This window comes from Antechinus flavipes, chromosome 2 (genome assembly GCF_016432865.1).
Source record: "Antechinus flavipes isolate AdamAnt ecotype Samford, QLD, Australia chromosome 2, AdamAnt_v2, whole genome shotgun sequence".
NCBI classification, from domain to species: Eukaryota; Metazoa; Chordata; class Mammalia; order Dasyuromorphia; family Dasyuridae; genus Antechinus; species Antechinus flavipes.
In genome coordinates, this window is record NC_067399.1 from 609,161,471 (window position 1) to 609,181,116 (window position 19,646).

The 19,646-nt window shown below is 38.2% G+C and overlaps 1 protein-coding gene across 10 annotated transcripts in view; it reads right to left on the bottom strand.

The window, feature by feature from the left end:
- CPEB3 (cytoplasmic polyadenylation element binding protein 3) overlaps positions 1-19,646 on the bottom strand; it is a 258,766-nt gene that overhangs the window by 8,661 nt on the left and 230,459 nt on the right. For 6 of the 10 annotated variants that reach the window (XM_051981643.1, XM_051981642.1, XM_051981640.1 and 3 more), the window contains 2 exons: positions 17,516-17,578; positions 364-6,152 (listed from right to left, as the gene is read on the bottom strand). The exons of 1 other annotated variant lie outside the window; for it this stretch is intronic. In XM_051981643.1, coding sequence (XP_051837603.1) covers positions 5,925-6,152; positions 17,516-17,578 — 291 coding nt within the window. In that variant the 3' untranslated portion in view covers positions 364-5,924. Of the gene's footprint in view, positions 1-363; positions 6,153-17,515; positions 17,579-19,646 lie in introns of those variants that run through there. 3 more of the 10 variants (XM_051981646.1, XM_051981645.1, XM_051981641.1) reach the window with 1 other exon arrangement.

A 19,646-nucleotide genomic window follows, 5' to 3' on the forward strand; every position in this document is an offset into this window, starting at 1 on the left:
AGCTTCTTCCAGAGGGAGTGTGGATTTTCAGAATGCAGGAGTGCTCAACTTAACTGTGATTTTAAGGAGGAAAAGTGGATGAAATGAGACTCTGGGAGACGGGGTGGAGGGAAGAAAAGTTGAAACAGGCTCAGGTGTATGAAAACAAGATGAAATTCATTTTGCTCTGTTCAGCCACTGAAAAGGGCTTTGGCTCTCCCCGTCCCACCTCTCTCTCCCACCCCCCCAAAAAAAGAATAAATCACATTTAAAAGAAATCAGAACTTAGATCTTTGGGAAAAGAAAACCACATTTGTCCTCTATACTCTTCCCCGGAACACGGCTAAGGGTGGGGGAGTGATGGCAAAGGATGACAAGTATCAGTACTTCGTACAACTAGATTTAATAAGTTGTTGTTACAGAAAAAATGAAGTCCAAACTACAAAGTTTAAGCAGCTGTAAGCATTAGCAGACTTGAGCTCCATGTTTCAGTCACAGTACTGCAGTTCCATACAAGCATTAGTCCAAGCCCAAAAGGCAGAAAGCTTAGTAAGGGTTACTAGCAAAAAACAATCTAAGAGAACAGGTAATAAAAGATACGATACATTGAAAATTAGTTGTTAGTTGGAAAACAATTACAGAGATCTTAGCTGAGAACATTCAAAGTTAATGTCCATTATTTTGACAGCAAAAGTACAAACACCTAATACTTTATACCCCAATAGAACCACGTCCAGAAAAAAAAATAGCCGAAGTGCATCCCATATTAGCACCCAAGCTTTATACTTGGTGGCTAAGGATCCTCTTTGTCTCATTTTAAATGTCCCAAGAATTACACATCCACTTCCTGACCTGTTACCCATTTGGGGTATAGAGTACATCATCAGCAGTGATCATAAAATACTCTGTGGTAAGGTGGAACACTAGAGTGGCTGAGATAGAGAAAGTTTGTTTTAAAAAAGAAGGAAAGAAAGGTTAGTCAGACATATCATACAAACTAGTGTAAGAAGCAACGATTGCACATATAAACCAGTTATAACAGAAGAGACATTTGTACTAGTCTGTGACTATTTCTTTCACTCAGACCTCGCAAGTAGAGATGTCACAATACTCAAAAGGTTAACATAGGAGCTTTTCCCATTTAAAAAGCCATGTTGTTGCTAATCTAATAGATAAAAGGAAATTAGCAGTTATTTGCTAATTGCATAAATGTACTACATCTTGCTTTAGCCCATGCCTCACTAACAAGCTAAAAAAACACAAGATATAGGCAGAAATCTAAGCATAGTCTTTGTAACCACTAAGCGAGAAGTCCCAATTTCCCCTCTTCTGTCCCTAACCACCATTTATTGGTAATTAATGTAAAATTCCAACCTGGATTACCTAATTGGAGTCAAAATTTTACATTACAACTTGATCTAATCTATATATTATTTACAAAACTGAATACATAGAGCACACACAACAGCCCACTCTGGACATGGATTTCTCCGAGTTACCTCTCAACTCCACTGCTAGTGCACTGTAGGAGGCCATCCATGACAGATAGAAAGAACTCTTCTATCTCGAGCAAGTCATTGCATGGTTTATTTACTCAACACCAGTTTTCTAGTTTCGATGCTTTTTATTTCCTGTCCGAATTTGAGGTCCCAGATCTACGAGCCCCTGATTTTAGCAGGGAGCAGAGTTTAAAAGGGAAAAGGGTCTGTGTTGGGAGGTGGATGGGAGAGGAAAGACAGGAAGAGTCCCAGAAGTGAGAAGTCATCCCGAGTGAACAAACGGGACAAATTGTTTACGTGGAGGAGAAGGGCTAAGATAACAAGATGGGAAAGCAGGGAGAACCCGAAACGGTTCAGAAACAGTGGTGCCATGGAACTGTTGTGACTGTCATCAATGGGAGGAAGGGGGCTCTGCTAGAAAACCTGAATTGCACCCAAATCGGTGTGAATTCAGCCACTTCCTCCTCTGAATTGTCAGGGCTGTCACCACTGGAAGCTTGCGTACAATCTGGCTTTGGGGAAAAGCGTTTATCCAGCTGGTGGCAGAGAACCATGGAGCCAGGTGGGGACAAGCTGAGAGAACTCTAGGTGGAAGTGGGATGGGACTGGGGCTGCCATAGGTTCACACCACAGGACTGAGCTGGGCTGGCGTTGGACAAATCAACTGCGACCTCCTTGTAAACTGTACTGTGACATCCCTAGTCTCATCCTAAACCATTTTAATAAAGGAAAAGGCTTTTCAAAATTATCACACATTCTGCTCCATTCTGTCTTTTTATTGCCCAATTGTTCATTACATTTCCAGTTTCTTTACATAACCAGTCATTAATTCATTGTCACCTACTGTAAACCACTTCAGCAAGTTAATACAGAAAGCTTTGCATTTCAAAAAACTAGACACTTTAGTAACAATATTACAAAGGTTTTAGCTTCAAAAATAACCGAAAATGAAAAAAATAAACTTTTAAGGAATTAGCATCATAAAATTAATTTATTCCAAGTAAAAATACAAAATAATATTATGACATTGACCAGATATGAAAGTCCCTCCCAGAAACAACTCTATTAATGATTGAGAAAGCACTCTTTAAAGAAAATACGAAATAAAATGAAAAATATGTAAATATGTTTAATTTTTTTCTTAGCAAAAAATCTTTCTAAAAATAACAATGAAAATTTTTGTCTCAGTACAAAGGCTACATTACTATTGAAAAAATACCAGCATGAAGAAAAGGTACATATTTGACAGTAGAAAAATGATTTCAGTGAATCACAATGTCTAAAGTTTGCAATGAAAATAAATCTGCAATAAAGATTTATGCCTTTTTTCTTTTCTTTTTTTTTCTATTTTTTATACAAACAGTACAAACAGTATTGCACATAACAACAAATAGTCGAGGTTAGGTTATAGCCTTCAAAAAAACAAGTTCAAGTCTCACCCCAAGGAATGGCCACGGGAGGCCTGGAGGACCAGGCGCTTCTCAGGCAGGTTACATACAGTTCAGAACACCTTTTGTGGATTTTTTTTTTAAAAAATAATTTTTTTTGAAGGACCCTCTCTTTTAATATAACATTAACAACTGGGGGGGAGGGGCACACTTATTTACAAACAAAAGGGAACATGTTATAATTTAATAAACTAAAAAAGTTCTCTTTAAAAAAATACAAACAGAAGAACTCTTTCACAATTCTGGTCAGTCGTGCATAATCAATGCTTGATTAGAAATATACAAATTAAGGGAAAATATTTTTCACCGTCTATTCACAGCTCTCAGCACCAAATGGAGTTTGTTTTCAACCTATTCTCCATGACCATGTTGAACTCAACTCTATGCTGTACGTCTTCCAGCTTTCTCTCTGGCGGGGTGATTTTAGTATGCGAAAGAGGGCTATGTCCTCAAAAAGTTTTGCTCCTTCCACACAACTAGGTAGGTTTCTGTAGGTTAGACAGGATCTTTAATATTATAGTTATAAAGCTCTAACTTCTTCATTTTCAAAAAAACCGCAAATAAGCATGAAAAAAATAAAGTTACCCATCTGTTAAATCATTTTTTCTTGCAGAATTAAATTAATATATATTTTTTTCTGAATAAACTTACTTAGAAAATATCATTTTCTTTCCTATATTTCAAAATTGAGGTATTGCAAAGGATCATGTCAGCCAGAAAGCATGCCTTTTTCCTTAAAAAGAAAAAAAAATCACCAGCCAACTGTTGGAAACTGTCTAGATACCAAAGGTAGTATTAAGTAGTGCATAACAAAAGGTCTCACAGATAAAACAAAACCAAAAGATGATACAGAAAAAAACAACACACACACAAATACACACACATACACACAACTACCTGGGAAACTAAGAGCAGTGTTGCTCCAAAGCCCAGAAGTAACTGACACCCAAAAGGCAGCACTATTAGAAGCGTTTGAAACTAATCTTAAAAAACCAAACTTATTTTTTCCTTTTTAGAAAGCAAACCATAACATATAAACCAATCATCACAAGCGAACATCAGAGAAAAAAACACCACAAAACCAAAACGCAACAAACTTAAGAAACAATGACATCACAGCGGCACACACAATGACACAACTATGGAAAGTGTATTCTGCAGTGTCATAGCCAGTCAGATTGTCCCCAGAATTGCAACACATAGAAGGAAGAAGAGAAAACAAAGTTTACAGATTTTCACAATCAGTACACTATGTGTGTCTAGACATGGCTATCTGCAGCCCAGCAGTGCATGCTAAAAAAATGTCCACTGTGTTAGCAGGTCTGAATTGTATTCAAGCTTTTCAGGATCTCTTCGGGGAAGTAAGAAGTGAATTTCACAGCCAGAAACCCATCTCCTCCAATGCTACCTTCCTTTGTGCAGACATTTCTTTAGCATCACCTTTTCCCCAACTTTCTGAAAATGTGCCTAGTTTGTCAATCTGACAATTTAGCTCTATAGATTGTGTGTATAGATAGATATATATTTATTCCTAGTGTATGTAAGCTAATATGAGCTCTTTGGTTTTCTGGACAAGGTCTGAAGCTATGTAAAATGGTACAAGCATTAGGAGATTGTAACTAAGAGCTCATGTTTTCATTAATATACCAGTTATGAACTGTCCAATTTGTTAATGTCTGACACAGTTAAGGTTGATCACAGTTAGACATAATCACTTTACTATATAAAATAAATTGCACAATATATATATATTTATATATATGTATATATATAACAGAGCACCGCAAAGTACTTCATCTACCGTCCACAAATTTGCTTTAAGAATATCCTACATCTAGTTTTAATAGTAGTGGTGATATAGGTCATTCTGTTAGGGGCTGTCCTTAATTTCATAATTCTTCCTTTACTGAAGCATGCTTTCCTCCAGCCGACAACCAATTCTTTGGAGAGAAAAAGAAAAGGAAAAAACAAAAAACTGACACCTCCCCCAAACGATGGCGGTTGTGTTTCGTCGTTTTAAATGAGCATTTTGTAGCCTACGTAGATTCTTAATTTGTGCACCGTGGGCAAGTTTTATACTAGACGTTAAGATATAAAATTTATTGCATGCAGCAACCTGATTAAGTAAACATGCAGTCAGAAGGATGGGCCCCTGGGAGGCTCCCCGGCCCGTGGCTCTCCCCGCCCACCAGCGGTCGCTGTCTCTAACTGCCGGACGCGCGCCGGGCCTGCTCCGTTGGGCCGGGCCCTAGCCGGGACAGAGTTCTATGGTACCACGATACCATCGGAATAGCAGCAGAAGCCATCGCAGCGTACATCTCTCTAACACTAACAGACCGAAGCGAAACCCTCCGCGGAACAGCAACAAAAACCCAACGGGGGAGGGGGAGAACAGAAAAGATACAGCTCATGAGGTAACATCCTTACAAGTCCGAACGGAGAAGAACTCACTGAAGGCTTATTTTCTCGAAGGGCTATTCTTCCTCTAAATGACCCCAACTAAGGACTGCCGGACGTCAGGGAAGTTGTTGCTACATCTGCCACCTACTTTAGGAGGGTTAACTTTGGTGAGACATAGTCTAGGGGCAACTCGGAAGTTTCTGAAAATAAGTGCATGCTCTGGTTGAAAAAATAAGAACAAGTAGAATTCTACAAAAGAAACCGGTCATCCCCCGAGGGCGCCCCCTGCTGGGGGCCGAGGAGGATGGCAGTCTACGCATCGTCACTAGTGACGAGTCTTGGGCGAGGATTAAGGTACCAAGCAGACAAGGGGGGAGTCAAGGTGCGAGCCAGGACAGTGACACTCTGCAGGTTTGCATTATACCGGACACTGAGTTCAGTAATATGACTGTAAATAATAATAATAAAAAAGACCCATTTCTTCTTTAAAGTTGAGAACGAATGCACAGATTTCCAGAACACTCTAAGCCCAGGGGCAGCCGCTCTTTTCCCTCCAAGTTATCTACTCCAGTACTTGTGGCTGAGCCGGGCGGGGGGCTCAGCTCCAGCGGAAGGGGACGTGGCGGGGCCGGTCGCCCCCCTCCTTCACCAGTGGCTTGTGGAACTCCCGCCCGGCTCGGGAGTGGATGCTGGCCCAACAGTATTCGCAGTAATACTGCAAGCAGGTGACGTTGGCACAGAAGAAGGGAGCGAACTTGCCACCGCAGCGGGTGCCCTGGCACTCATCGCACATCTGGTCATCCAGCACGTAGGGCTTCACTTCCACCTGAGACACGGAGGGAAAGGGACAGTCAGATCGCACCCGTGGCGGCCTCAAGGCCCCAGCAGCGCGGTGCTCTCAGGTGGCGCCGCGGGGACCCCGAGACGGCTGGCCACGGTTCCGCGCCACCACTCTGCTGCTTAATTATAGAAAAACTATACGGAATGGCACAACATCTATGTATACACATCAGGCACTGCAAAGTGCTTCACCTACCGAGCCCAGATCTGCTTTAAGAAGATCCTACATCTAGTTTCAGGAGTAGTTTTATACTGTATAGTACAGCTTTATATATAGTTTTAATAGAAGTGGTGATAGAGGTATTAGGGGCTGTCCTTAATTTCATAATTATTCCTTTACTGAAGCATGCCTGTTTCCAGCCCACGACCAATTCGTTGGAGGAGGTAAAACATCTCCCTTTGGGGGCTGTGGGAAATTCCATTTGGCCCAGAGAATGCGGGTAGGTCAGGACAAAAATGAAATTCCAGGAGTGTGCAGATGGATTAAGCTTTGAACTCTTTGGGAGCAGGGGATGGTTTTTGTCCTTCTTCTTTTTCAGCACGTGCTAGGCACAGGGGAAGTACTTAAAAGTAGTAATAAATATAAGCATAATACATTTCATGTAATATATAAAGATATTATATTTATATAATATATATTATAAAAATAAATAAAAGTATTTATTGATAGCTAATATTTGTATAAAACTTACTATAAGAATTTTACAATGAGTATCTCATTTGATCCTCATTATTTTCCTCATTTTACAGATGAGGAGAATAGACACACAGCTAAGTAAAGTGTCTGAGGCTCGATTTAAACTCAGACCTCCTTGCTTCAAATCCTAGTGCTCTATCCACTATACCATCTAGTTGCTGTCTATACAATACCACCCATTGAACTATGAAGGATTGAGTGATTGAAATATTTATTGAATATCCCAATAGATAAATCACCAGCCGTGTAAAATTATCCTTCTAATTTTAGTAATTTATTTTTGGTTTTGTTAAAGTCTTATATCATAACTGCTTGAAACTTTACATTCCACATAGAAAATCCTTTGATTCCAGCCCAAGTTTGGCCATATACTGACTGAGTGGCTTTGGGCGAATCCATTAGACTCAAGAATCTCAATTTCCTCATCTGTAAAATGGGCATAATGTCATCTTACAAGGTTGACACAAGTATCAAATGAGATAACATGTGTAACGTAGTTTGTAATCATAAAGTGCTACATAAATGAGCCATTTTTATTCTTCCCATGTTTTCCTCAGGAAAAGGCATTTAAGTGACAATGTCATTTTCATCAAATTTCTAGTAGTAATGAACTCTAGTTGAGTTTACCTTAAAAGCTATCACTCCCAGGGTTTTAAGTCTTAGCACTTGCTGTATTGCCACTTCTCTTTGGCCACTTTAAGGGATGTTTATCCCCTCACTACTTTTGCTCTGGGTAGTTTTTCTAAAGCTGCACAATGCTTGGCAAAAAGTGGATACATTAAAAATGCTCATTTATTGCATGAGTTGTCATCTGATCCTGCCTTTAATGTAAAGATTCCAATTTTCATAGAGGTCGTAGGTCTTGTGGCTGAGCCACATGCCAATAGGTTTATGTAGCTACATTCTTCATAGTATTTTTTTTTTTTGCTGAGGCAATTGGGGTTAAGTGACTTGCCCAAGGTCACACAGCTAGGAAGTGTTAAGTGTCTGAGATCACATTTGAACCCAGGTCCTCCTGAGCACCTCCTGGTGCTCTATCCACTGCGCCACCTAGCTGTCCCATAGTATAATTTTTCTAGCATCATTCCATAGCTAGTTCCAAATATGTGCTCTTAAGGGAGTTTACCCCTAACCTTCTCACTACTGTTTGAGCAAAGCAACATATACTAAAGATCAAGAGAAATTTTTCTCATCCTTGTTTGGAATACAATCACTTTCCCATCCTGGGGTGATGAGTTACTAACTCCTATTTGGACCCCTTTTTTTCTTGAGGGTGGGGAAATAGATCTTGAAGACTGTATTGAAATCAAAACAATGATATCAATATGTGGTATAATCAACATGGTAGATAGTGTTCATTTCATCATACCTACCCCATGAATCCTTCAAGGCTCAAGTCAAGTCTTGCTTGCTTCCTTTCTTCAGAGTTTTCTCTGCCTCCCACCCAGTGATCAGTGCCTCCTATGAACCCTAGAAGCATTTCTCATCTAGACTATCCATTTGACATCTATGGCATAATGCTTTGTCATTATCACTACCTTTTTTAAATACAACTAGATTGTAAGCTCCATGAACTTCTTAGTGCTGAGCACACAGACTTTCAAATATCTGTTTTTGTTTTCCCATTTATATAAGTCAAGGATGTATCAATTCTTTCTGGGAATTAGCTAAAGTCTCCCTTTAGCTAGATTGTTTGGATCTAAAATTAAGGCTCCAATAAGCAAATGCAGGCATAATTGCAATGATCCAACATTTCTTTTTTTGCCTGGATAGTTTAGCTTTCTGGCTTTGTACCTATAGAACTTTGGAAAAACTCTGAGTAGTTGAGGGATCTTTTATTTCAGAATGACTGGGTCTCAGAACTGGAGAGGGGTCTCAGCAGTATCTTATCCAATTGCTATCTGACCAAGAGTCCCCTCTGCAATATTTCCAAAACTCTTCACACAGTTTCCATTTTTCTGATTTTTCCACCATGCCCCAAGAATTATTGGAAAATCTCATCATCCTGTAACTCCCATCAACCTTAGAACTGCATCTCATCACTGCCTTTAGCCACTCTGATTGGAAGCTGGAGCATTAACTCCAAAGCCTCCTTTTAAGGAGACAGTTCAGCTCAGACATCAACTTATTTCTCAACAGGTCACATTATTTTGGGGCTTCTCCAATTGCCTTCTCTACATGCCCCAAGGAGCTTATTATTGGGAAAAACCTCATCAAACTGGCAAGATTCTATCACCCTTGATATCCATCTTATCACTCTCTTAGACTTCCCCTCTGATTATACTGTAAAGCCATGAACTCCAAAATTTTCATTTAAGGTAGGGAAAGCTCAACTCAGACCATTTCATCTTTTATCTGAAGTCACTAAGTTCAGGATAACTTTTTCTTCCCATATCCCAGTTGGGTGCTTTCCTCTCTCAACTCTTCCCTCTCCACCCAATCCCACTTTTGAGTGCTTTTTGTCCTTCCCCTTTAGAAGAAGAATTAAAAACTCAGAGAAAAAACAAGACAAAAACATTGGTCTGGATACCAGGACTCCAAAGGTGGATGGAAGAAATGAAACAATAGATTGAAAATGAATGTTGGCTATTCAGAGGAAAAAGTGAGAAGAAATTGCTTAGAACAGAGGATAGAAAACATGATTCAGGACGTGGATTCTCTGAAAAAACAGAATGGAGCAAACAGAATTCAATGAGACAACCAACAAAAAGTAGAACAAAGTCAAAAGATTGAAAGAAAATAACAAATGAAATCTTATTTGATCCTCATGACAACCCTCAGAATTAGACGCTATTATAATCTCCATTTTACTGATGAGAAAATGAGCAAAAAGAGATTAAAGCGGAGGGAAGTGACGGGAATAAGTTTTATAGAGTGCCCACTCTTTGCCAGGCACTATACTAAGAACTTTTTACAAACATTTTATCATTTGATCCTCACAATAACCTTGGGAGGTAAGGTGGTGTTATTCCCATTCTTAGCACAGTGGCTAAAACATAGGAAGTGCTTAATAAATATTTTTGACTCACTGACTTCTACTTGAAGTTCCTTCTAGTGAGAAGGAAGCTAGTGTCTCCCGATGCAATCCATCTCTCTTTTGGAAAGCTCTTTAAAAAGTACACAATCTGCTTTTTCTACAACTGATGCCCTTGTCAGAACCAGGGAAATGTTCTCAACCTCAAATACCCCATCTTTAAAAAGTTTTTTTTCCTTCCTCAGAAATCACACAGTACTTGATACCTTTCAAAATTAATCTACACTATGAGATTCATATATTACTATGCTGCATTACATATTTGTACATTGATCCTACTCCTCTTGCTAAAATGTAATTTCCATATTATTGTTCTGTAAGAAATGACCAGCAGGATGAATACAGAGAGGACTGGCGAGACTTACATGAACTGATGCTAAGTGAAATGAGCAGAACCAGGAGATGATATTGTATATACCTCAACAATGGTACTGTATGAGGATGTATTTTGATGGAAGTGGATCTCTTTGATAAAGAAAATCAGTTTCAATTGATCAAGGATGGACAGAAGCAGCTACACCCAAAGAAAGAACACTGGGAAATGAATGTGAACTGCTTGCATTTTTGTTTTTCTTTCTGGGTTATTTATACCTTCTGAATCCAATTCTCCCTGTGCAACAAGAGAACTGTTTGGTTCTGCACACATATATTGTATCTAGGATATACTGTAACCTATTTAACATGTATAGGACTGCTTGCCATCTGGGGGAGGGGGCGGAGAGAGGGAGGGGAAAAATCGAAACAGAAGTGAGTGCAAGGGATGATGTTGTAAAAAATTACCCTGGCATGGGTTCTGTCAATAAAAAGTTATTTAAAAATAAAAAAATGTAATTTCCTTGAATGTAGGGACCAGATTTTCACCAGCCTTTAAATCTTCCTAGAACCATATTGGTTGGGGGTTCTGTCAATCCAATCACTGCAGTTCAGCCTCTACAAATCTGAGAACTGCCTTTCACCTAAGAAAAGATATAGACTCTCTAAGAACAAGCATCATCTTTCTTGGTTCACATTCCCTTGGATTCCAGCCTCAAGAGCAGACACAAGGCTACAAACCTCCTGCCTCAATGCCTTTACTTCACATCTCTCTCCACAAAGTCTAGACTGTTGAATGAAAGGTCTAAAAAATACCAAAAAACAGGAATTTTTTTCTCTCTCACAAATAATTTAGGAACAACATGCTTCCCATATGTGACACCCAGTGAGCTCTCACTCTTTGAGAGAGTCTGAGGAATATCTAAGGATTGTCACTTTTTTTCCCGCACAGATTTATTGCAGAGTTTGGCATACATGGTAGGAAACTTCTTATTAATTCAATTTTTTTTAAAAAAACATTTTTATAAGCAATTTGATTTTTATCTCACTTTGTTTCCCAATCCTCAGCTTCTCCTCTTCTTTTGTATTAGTTTATTTTGAAAATAGTGTCCTTTAAGGGACAAAGATCTTTGGAGTTATGATAACTGTAGCCCTTGGTTCATAGATAGTCTGACCCTGTAGTTTCTAAGGTTTTAGCTACTTGTCTACCCTCCCCTCCTATCAAAATTCAATCACCAGTGGGCCATACTATTTTTTAAATGTCTACTATTTAAAAATTAAATAATGGGAAGTCAGGGATAAGATTAAATCACTAAACTGGGGGATTATTGGCAAAAGTTATGATATAGAATATTCTAGCTAAGCCCACTTACTCACAGAAATAGTAATGATGTAAAAGAGTGTCCAGTGAAGCAATGATCAAATAAAACCAAGGGAACAAACGAATGAACTCCTCCATCTAGTTAAACACTGAACAAGTCGCTAGAAACCTGGAGATGCTTTGGCTATGGGGACTCTGAGGGTTCAAGCTAGCAAGCTCTCCATTAAATGGGTCCAAAACCAGGAGGATCCTCGTCTCAGCCTCTTGGAATTGTAATGCTAGGAATAAACCAGGTTCTGACAGATGAGCACTCAAAGTCAGAGAAGGTGCACTGGTGCCTTGTTAGACCACATCAGTTTTTAGTATCCTCTCTGATGTCCTTTCAGGGCTTAACAAGTAAGACCAATTCCCAGTTTGGTGACAAGGAAATGGAAAAGGAAAAAATCAGTTCCCATAATGGGATACTAGGCAACAGAAGAGGAAATCAAGGAGTGGTATCGATGGCAAAGTCTGGACACAATGCCTTCTTCCAGGCTAGAATTAAAGGGTTCCTAGAAGGCAGATGAATTAAAATTCAGCCATCCCATCCAAAACTAGGTCAAGGCAGTAGCAACATTAAGAGAGGGAGGGGGAGAGGGGAGACAAAGAGGGAGAGAAGGACAGAGAGAAGAGGAGGGGATAGAGGAAGGAAATGAGAACAAAGAAAGGAGAGCAAGAAGATCAGGGAGAAAAGAGGGTGAGAGAGAGTCACAGAGACGGAAAGAGATGGAATGAATACAAGTGATATGCATGATAAGAGATGACAAGTAGAATTATGATGAGATACTATGACAAGTACTAGGGATACAAATACAAACAAGATGGTTCATAGTCTCAAGAAACTTACATTCTAATGGGTAAAGGCAATACAGAAAAGGGTGGGAGAGATGAAATATGATCAAGATACAAAAATAAGCTTAACTATCAGGGGTTGAGGACCCAGGGGGTAGGGTCCATAGTTCAGGTTGGAGGGAGAAGAGGATGACATTTTGAGAGCAGAAGCCTTGATATGGAAATAGCTGAGGCTTAATCAACTCATCCAAGGGTGTAGAAAGAAGCATAGCCGGGTTCCAAGCCAGGAGTTAAAGATAGTGACAGGGGTAAATAGAATAAAACTCCTCTCTCAATGAAGAAGTACTATGGGTTAATAGAAAGCCCATATTTCTTCAACAATGAGATGATTCAGACCAATTCCAATGGTCTTGTGATGAAGAGAGCCATCCACATCCAGAGAGAGGACTGTGGGGACTGAGTGAGGTTCATAACATAGCATTTTCACTGTTTTTGTTGATGTTTGCTTGCATTTCATTTTATTTCTCTTTTTTTCTGCTTTGATTTGATTTTTCTTGTGCAGCAAGATAATTGTATAAATATGTATGCATATATTGGAGTCAACATTTATTTCTAACGTGTTTAACATATATTGGACTACTTGCCATCTAGGAAAGGGAGTGGAAGAAGGGGGGGAATTGGAACACAAGGGTTAATATTGAAGAACTGTCCATGCATATGTTTTGAAAAATAAAAAAGCTTTAATAAAGAAAAAGAAAAGAAAATAAATAGAAGCCTATGAAATAAACCAAAAAGGAAAAAGCAATTCTACAAAAAGTAAAATTAAAGCCTCAGGGAAAAAAACAAGGCCAAACATTGATCTGGAAACTAGAACTCCACAAACGGATGAAAGAAATGAAGCAATAGATTAAAAAAATGAAATGTGGCTATTCAAGAAAAAATGAGAAAGAGAATAAATTGCTTAGAACAGAAAGTAGAAAATGTGGTTCAAGGTGTGCATTCCCTGAAAAAGAGCAAAAAGAACTCAATGATTCAATAAGACAGCAACAAAAAAAATTAGAACAAAATCAAATGAATGAAAGATTGGGACAAATAATAAATAAAATTTTATTTGATTCTCATGATAACTCTCCATTATATGGATGAGAAAATGAGGCAGAAGGAGATAGAAAGATGGGAAGGGAATAAGTTTTATTTAGTGCCTACTCTGTGTCAAGCACTATGCTAAGAACTTTTTACAAATATGATATCATTTGATCCTCATAATAAATCTGGAAGGTAAGGTGGTATTACTCCCTTTCTTACAATTCAGGAAACCGAGGCAAGAGGTTAATTGACTTGCTCAGAGTCACAAAGCTACTAAGTATCTGAACCCATATTTGAGTCTTCCTGACTCTAGACTCAGCACCACAACTTTTCTCTAGGAAGGATCATAAGGCTTTTGAAAAAAAGCATAACAGTGATGTGTAATTCTGAAGCGGATTATATCTGTTCCCTATATAAAGACAGACCGATTCTCTCTGCTACTCATTATCAGTGTTTAGGTAGTAGCAGTTCAGTTTCACCTAAAGAAATATGATTGAGACACTGAACGTCCATATACTTCTGTAGTGGATGAACAACATCCTGTTGTCCAAAGTGAGTCAATAGCAAACAGCATTTAGAACATGTTACAGTGGATGGGGAAAAAACAAAAACAAAAAACACTGTAATCAAGCAAAACTAACTTCCTAATGCAAATGGAGTTTGAATTTTAAGAACTTGTTTCTAAAAAATACATGCTGTGGAAAATTGATAAAACTTTTTGACATTTGATACTAGCTTTAAAAAATTAGTCTGATTCTAATTAGGTGATGAGTCATCATCATACTTAACTACAAGTTTTTCACTTAAATCATCAATTAAATAAAAACCTCTGTAGCTAACACATTCACATCATACAGCTAGCTCAGTGCCAGACTTCAATAGCTATGCCATACTGGCTGGCTCTTCTCTCTTCAGCTCATCTCTTTGTTGTTTCCTATTTGAAAAATTTCAAAGCTAATCACAAATTTTCTCCTTCCTCCCTATTTCCTTCTAGTTTATCTTTGTGATTAGCTTTGCTACTAGAACTTTTTCAAATGTGGACTCACAGGAGAGAAGCACTGAACCAACTAGCTAACAGAACTACACAGCATGGCAATTAACTTCTCAGTTGCTGAGTAGTGACATTTAAGACACTCTTATAAGATCTCATACTACTGAGAAAAAAAAAGCTTCATCATAATGGATTCAAGTTGTTTTCTAAACAAAAATTTAAAAAAAATTGATTTAGAGATCACTAATATTAAGAATTTTGTGCTCTAAAAGTCCTAAAGAGACAAGTTTCAAAATAATCCATAGCACCAAGCTATATTTATTTAAAACAAACTAAACAAGAATTCTTATACATAAACACATGAGATGTTTTAAAAATTAAAGAAAATCTGAGAAAACAGCTTTTTCTTAACAAAATAGGCAGGGTTTTCCAGACCCAGCAAGCTCAACAGTCATTGGTCCACACTCTTCCACCTGTGTCTCTTACCATCCCTACTATGACATTTTCTGACACAGACTTAGGGTAATTTTAAAACATCATTAGGAGTGGTGACTTGGATTTCAGTTTCTGTCTTTACCATAAAGGCAGAATTGGGGAAGAGGTTGTTTTTGTTTTTAAAAACCATTTTTCTTACTTGGAAATACCAAACAGTGCAGTTGAAAAGTACAGAAGATGTGATGGGTGTTGGAATCAGGGAGACCAATATTCAAATTATGCCACACTAGTTATGTAACCCTTGCTAAGTCATAACCAACTTGGCCTTCACTTTCCTGTAACGTTCTGCCTTCTCAGATAAAACCTGAATCTGCTCTGGGTAGGCAGTCTTCCTTCTCATTTCATATTCCCAATCCAACTCTGCCATCTCAGTTTTCCCATAAGTCTGCATTAATTACTGAAGTGACTAATATCATCTGCCTCTTTTTGGTTCTCTGAGTTTGAAATTTAAAAATGAAATTGAGGTAAAAAGAAATTTGTCAAGGAATCTCGGTAGTACCATGACAGAAACCAATTAAAATAAAATGGGATATTTAATTAACCTAGCTGGTACTACTACAAGACATGTTTCCGTGAAAGTCAAGCATAGAAAGAAGTGTCATATATCATATTAACAGCAGCAATTTTTGTAGTAATAAAAAGCCTAAAATCAAAGTGGATTCCTCTCAAATAGGGAATGGCTGAACATGCTAAGCCATGTGAAAAGTAATGGAATATTACTGTGCCAAAAGAAACAGTAAATGTAAACAAATTCAGTAAAAATTTGGGAAGACTCATATGACTTGATGCAGAGTGAAGTGGGCAGAACCAAGAGAACAATATAATCAATAACTACAATACAGCAAATGAAAGTAACACTAAAAGGCAAAGTGGAGTAATTAAACTTGATCCTGGAGAATAGATGATTGGAGAACAATTTAGAATTATGTCCAAAGGGCTATAAAACTGTGCTTAGCCCATTGACCCTAAAATACCTTTTGTATTTGGTCTGTATTTCAAAGAAATCAAAGGGAAAGGAAAAGGACATACATGTACAAAAATATTTAGAGCAGGTCTTTATGTGGTGGCAAAGAATTGGAAATTGAGGAAATGCTCATCAATTGGAGAATGGTTAAACAAGTTCTAGTATATGAATATGATGGAATATTATTATGTTATATGAAATGACAAGGGGGTGGTCTTTTCACCTGGGAAGACTTATATGAAGTGATGCAAAGTCAAATGAACAGAACCAGAACAGCAATAGTGTTAAGATGATCAACTGTGAAAGACTCTAGTTAATAGGATGATTCAAGACAATTCCAAAGTACTCACAAAGAAAAAAGCTAACTCTCAGAGAGACAATTGATGAAATGAGTGTAGACCAAAGCATACTTTTTCACTTAAATGTTCTTGCTTTTTTGTGTGACATGGCTAATATAGAAATGTATTTTTCATGACTTCACATGTATAATTGACATCATATTGCTTACCTTCTCAATGGGTAGGAGAGGGGCTGGAAGGAGAGAGAGAATTGGGAACTAAAAAAAATTTTAAAATGAATGTTAAATTAAATAAAGCATAATTACTTTAAAAAAAAAGATAATAAAACACACTTCCCTCCCTTTGGTGAGGTGGAAGATGATGAAAGTAGAATACGGCAAATCCTCTCAGATATCGTCATTTTAAAAAAATTCAATAATATTTTATTTTTCCAATTACATTTAAAGACAGTTTTCAACATTCATTTTTGTAAGATTTTGAGTTCCAAATTATTTTCTTACCTTCCTTACCTCCCCCCTCCCCAAGAAAACAAGCAATCTGATACGTTATACATGTACATAATTTAAAACATTTCCATATTAGTCATTTTGTGAAAGAAAAATTAGAACAAAAAAAAGAAAAACATGAGAAATAAAAAGCAAGCAAACAAACAAAAAAAAAGGTGAAAATAGTATGCTTCAATCTTCTTTCAATCTCCAAGTTCTCTCTCTGGATGCAGATGGTATTTTCCATTCCAAGTCTACTGGAATTGTCTTGGATCAATGTACTGCTGAGAAGAGCCAAGTCTATTATAGTTAAAATATGATCATTTTAAAACCCTTTTTCTTTGTTAGAAAGGAAGATTCGTTGAGGCATGAAATATCTGTAAATGATTGTGATTAAAAAAAACAAGAGACAGTAATGGCACTTAAATTAAAAAGACATGATAATGGATTTAAGCAAGAAGTCCCTCAGCTCTTGGCTGGACTGACCTTGCACTTGTCACTCAGAATGGCAGGAGGGCACAGCAGGGACCAGCTGGATTTCTTGTTCGACTCCTGGCTCCAGAGGCATCCTATCATGTCACTAAAGTGACAGCTAAGCAGAGAGGCGGCAACAGCTTTTTGCTTAGCTCACTGACCTCTCATGAGAACAAATCTAAGCACCAAAGTTCTAAATTTGCCTCTGAGTGTTCTCATATTGAAAATCCTCAGAGGCCTGGGGGAAAGGGCACAGAATGGTAGAGAGAGAACATGAAGGGAAGAAGAGGAGGTTGGAGGGAGTTGCTCAAATTAGGTTTTTGAAGAAGAGAATTGGAAAAGATCTAGTCCAGTCCTTACCCAAATCATGAATCTTTTTCTGTAACATCCCCGAGAAGTGGTAATCAAGCCTCTCTGATTAAGCTGTTCCAGGAAAAAGAAATACACAGAAGAAACCCCATACCCATTAGTCCACTCCAGATTTTCCCTGCTTATATCAAGCCCAAATTTGCTTCCTTGTAACTTTTACCAATGATTGGACTGTCTTTCTAACCTATAAAAAGATTCTCTTATTTTCCCCCTGGCTATCCTACTCTCTTGCTCTCTGCCCCGAAACCCAGAGCAACTGGTATTTAACTCCATAAGTACTTATTCAACCTTCGGAGATACACACAGGCAATTGGGTGGCACAGTGGATAGAGTACTGGACTTGGCATCAAAAAGATCCAAGTCTAAAGTCTGACTCAGACTCTTAGCAGCAATATGAGTCCTGGGCAAGATATTTATCCTCTAGGCTCAGATACCTCATCTATAAAATAGGGCCATATTAGATCGGTCCCTTTGTGCTCTAAATATATTATTTCATGCTCTTAAGGCACTTGGCTAGATATCTAGATGTCAGAAATAAAAAGACATAAATAAAGATATTCCTAGACAGCTCACATTCTATTGCAGCAAAACAATATGTATAGAGGTAAGAAAATAGAAGACATGGAGAAAACTTTTTTTTTTTTTTTTTTTTTTTTACTGTGGGGAGCAAGGAAGATATGCCAACAAATGGAGGAATTGGGAGTGAGGGAAAAGAACATCGTAAGTATGAGGGACAGTCCGTCTGTACAAGGTCAGAAAGGTTAGAAGTGTAATTTCATCAGGGAGAAAGAGTGAGTAGTAGATCAGTTTGTTTAAAATATAAAGTACATAATTATTCTAGAAAGCTAGAATGGAGTCAGGGTATGGAAAAGCTCTAAAGCCAGAGGAGCTGGTGTTTTCCTAGAGACAATGAGGAGCCAATAAGGCTTCTTGACCAGGGAAATGGTATAGTCAGACTGGTGCTTTCCACAGCTGGTGTAGAAGATTCAAAGAGTAGGGAGGTACTGAAGGTAGGGAGATTGATGAAAGAACCAAACAAAGGTAATGGCCTTGAGAACACAGAGAGAGAAAGAGAAGGGAAAGATGGAGAGTCACACATGCAGGAACCGCACTGGAAACTTAGGGATTGTTGGGTGTGAAGAAGTACAAAGAGTCAACGATGACCCTAACGGAGCCAGCCTGGGTGACTCAGTGGCACAAGGCCCTGGAAGGGGAGGACCTCAGAAACCATCTAGTCTAATCCCTTCATTTTATAGATGAATCATTGAGCCAGATGGAGCTTAAGTCTCAGAGATTGGGCAGATGAAAACTTGAGAGGAGAAAATATCAGCTCTTCACAGAATCCCAGTGTCTCTCAGTGGTACCCTCAAAAGATAGAAAAGTTAGGAAGAAGCTGGATTGAGATACGGTGAGTTTGAGATGCCTCTGACACACAGCCACAAGGAACTGTCCAGCACACACTAGGCATCATTACTGAACCCAGGACAATGATGAAGGCTGGATATGGAAGAATGGAATCACTTGCATAGAGAAGATGGGGGTATCAGTGGAAAATGCTGAGATGACATTGCTGAGGCAAGAGGAGAGCAGGAAATGGAGGAAAGGAGACTAAAGAGTTGAACCAGGAGAACAGTGTGTCACCATTCACTGAAGATATATTTAACTATCCTAAAATATATTTAGCTGTCCAGAGATAGGAGAGTAAGTAAATGTTTACTGAAAACGAAAAATGGTTATATCCAGGACTTATCTCTTTAGATGATCTCATTTACTACATTAGAAAAATCTTGCTCTAGATCTATGAGATTGAGGGGAAAACATTTATTCAGGGTCATGAAAAACACAAGACATAAGCACTTTATCATCTTATATATTCTCTTGGCATCATGGTTTAAAATACCATTAGAACTGTTAGAAAAATTATGGATGCCCTATTTTGCCCTGATGACGTCCGATATCACTTGCAACCCATTAGGGAGGCTAACTTTTGTGACAAAGGGGCATAAGTCAATTTGACATTAAAATTTGCATTTAATTTGTGGATTTGGAATATTTTATTATCAAAGGAAACTTGTCAGTACAAATAATATTTTCTAGATAAAAAAATAAATCCTTTACATAC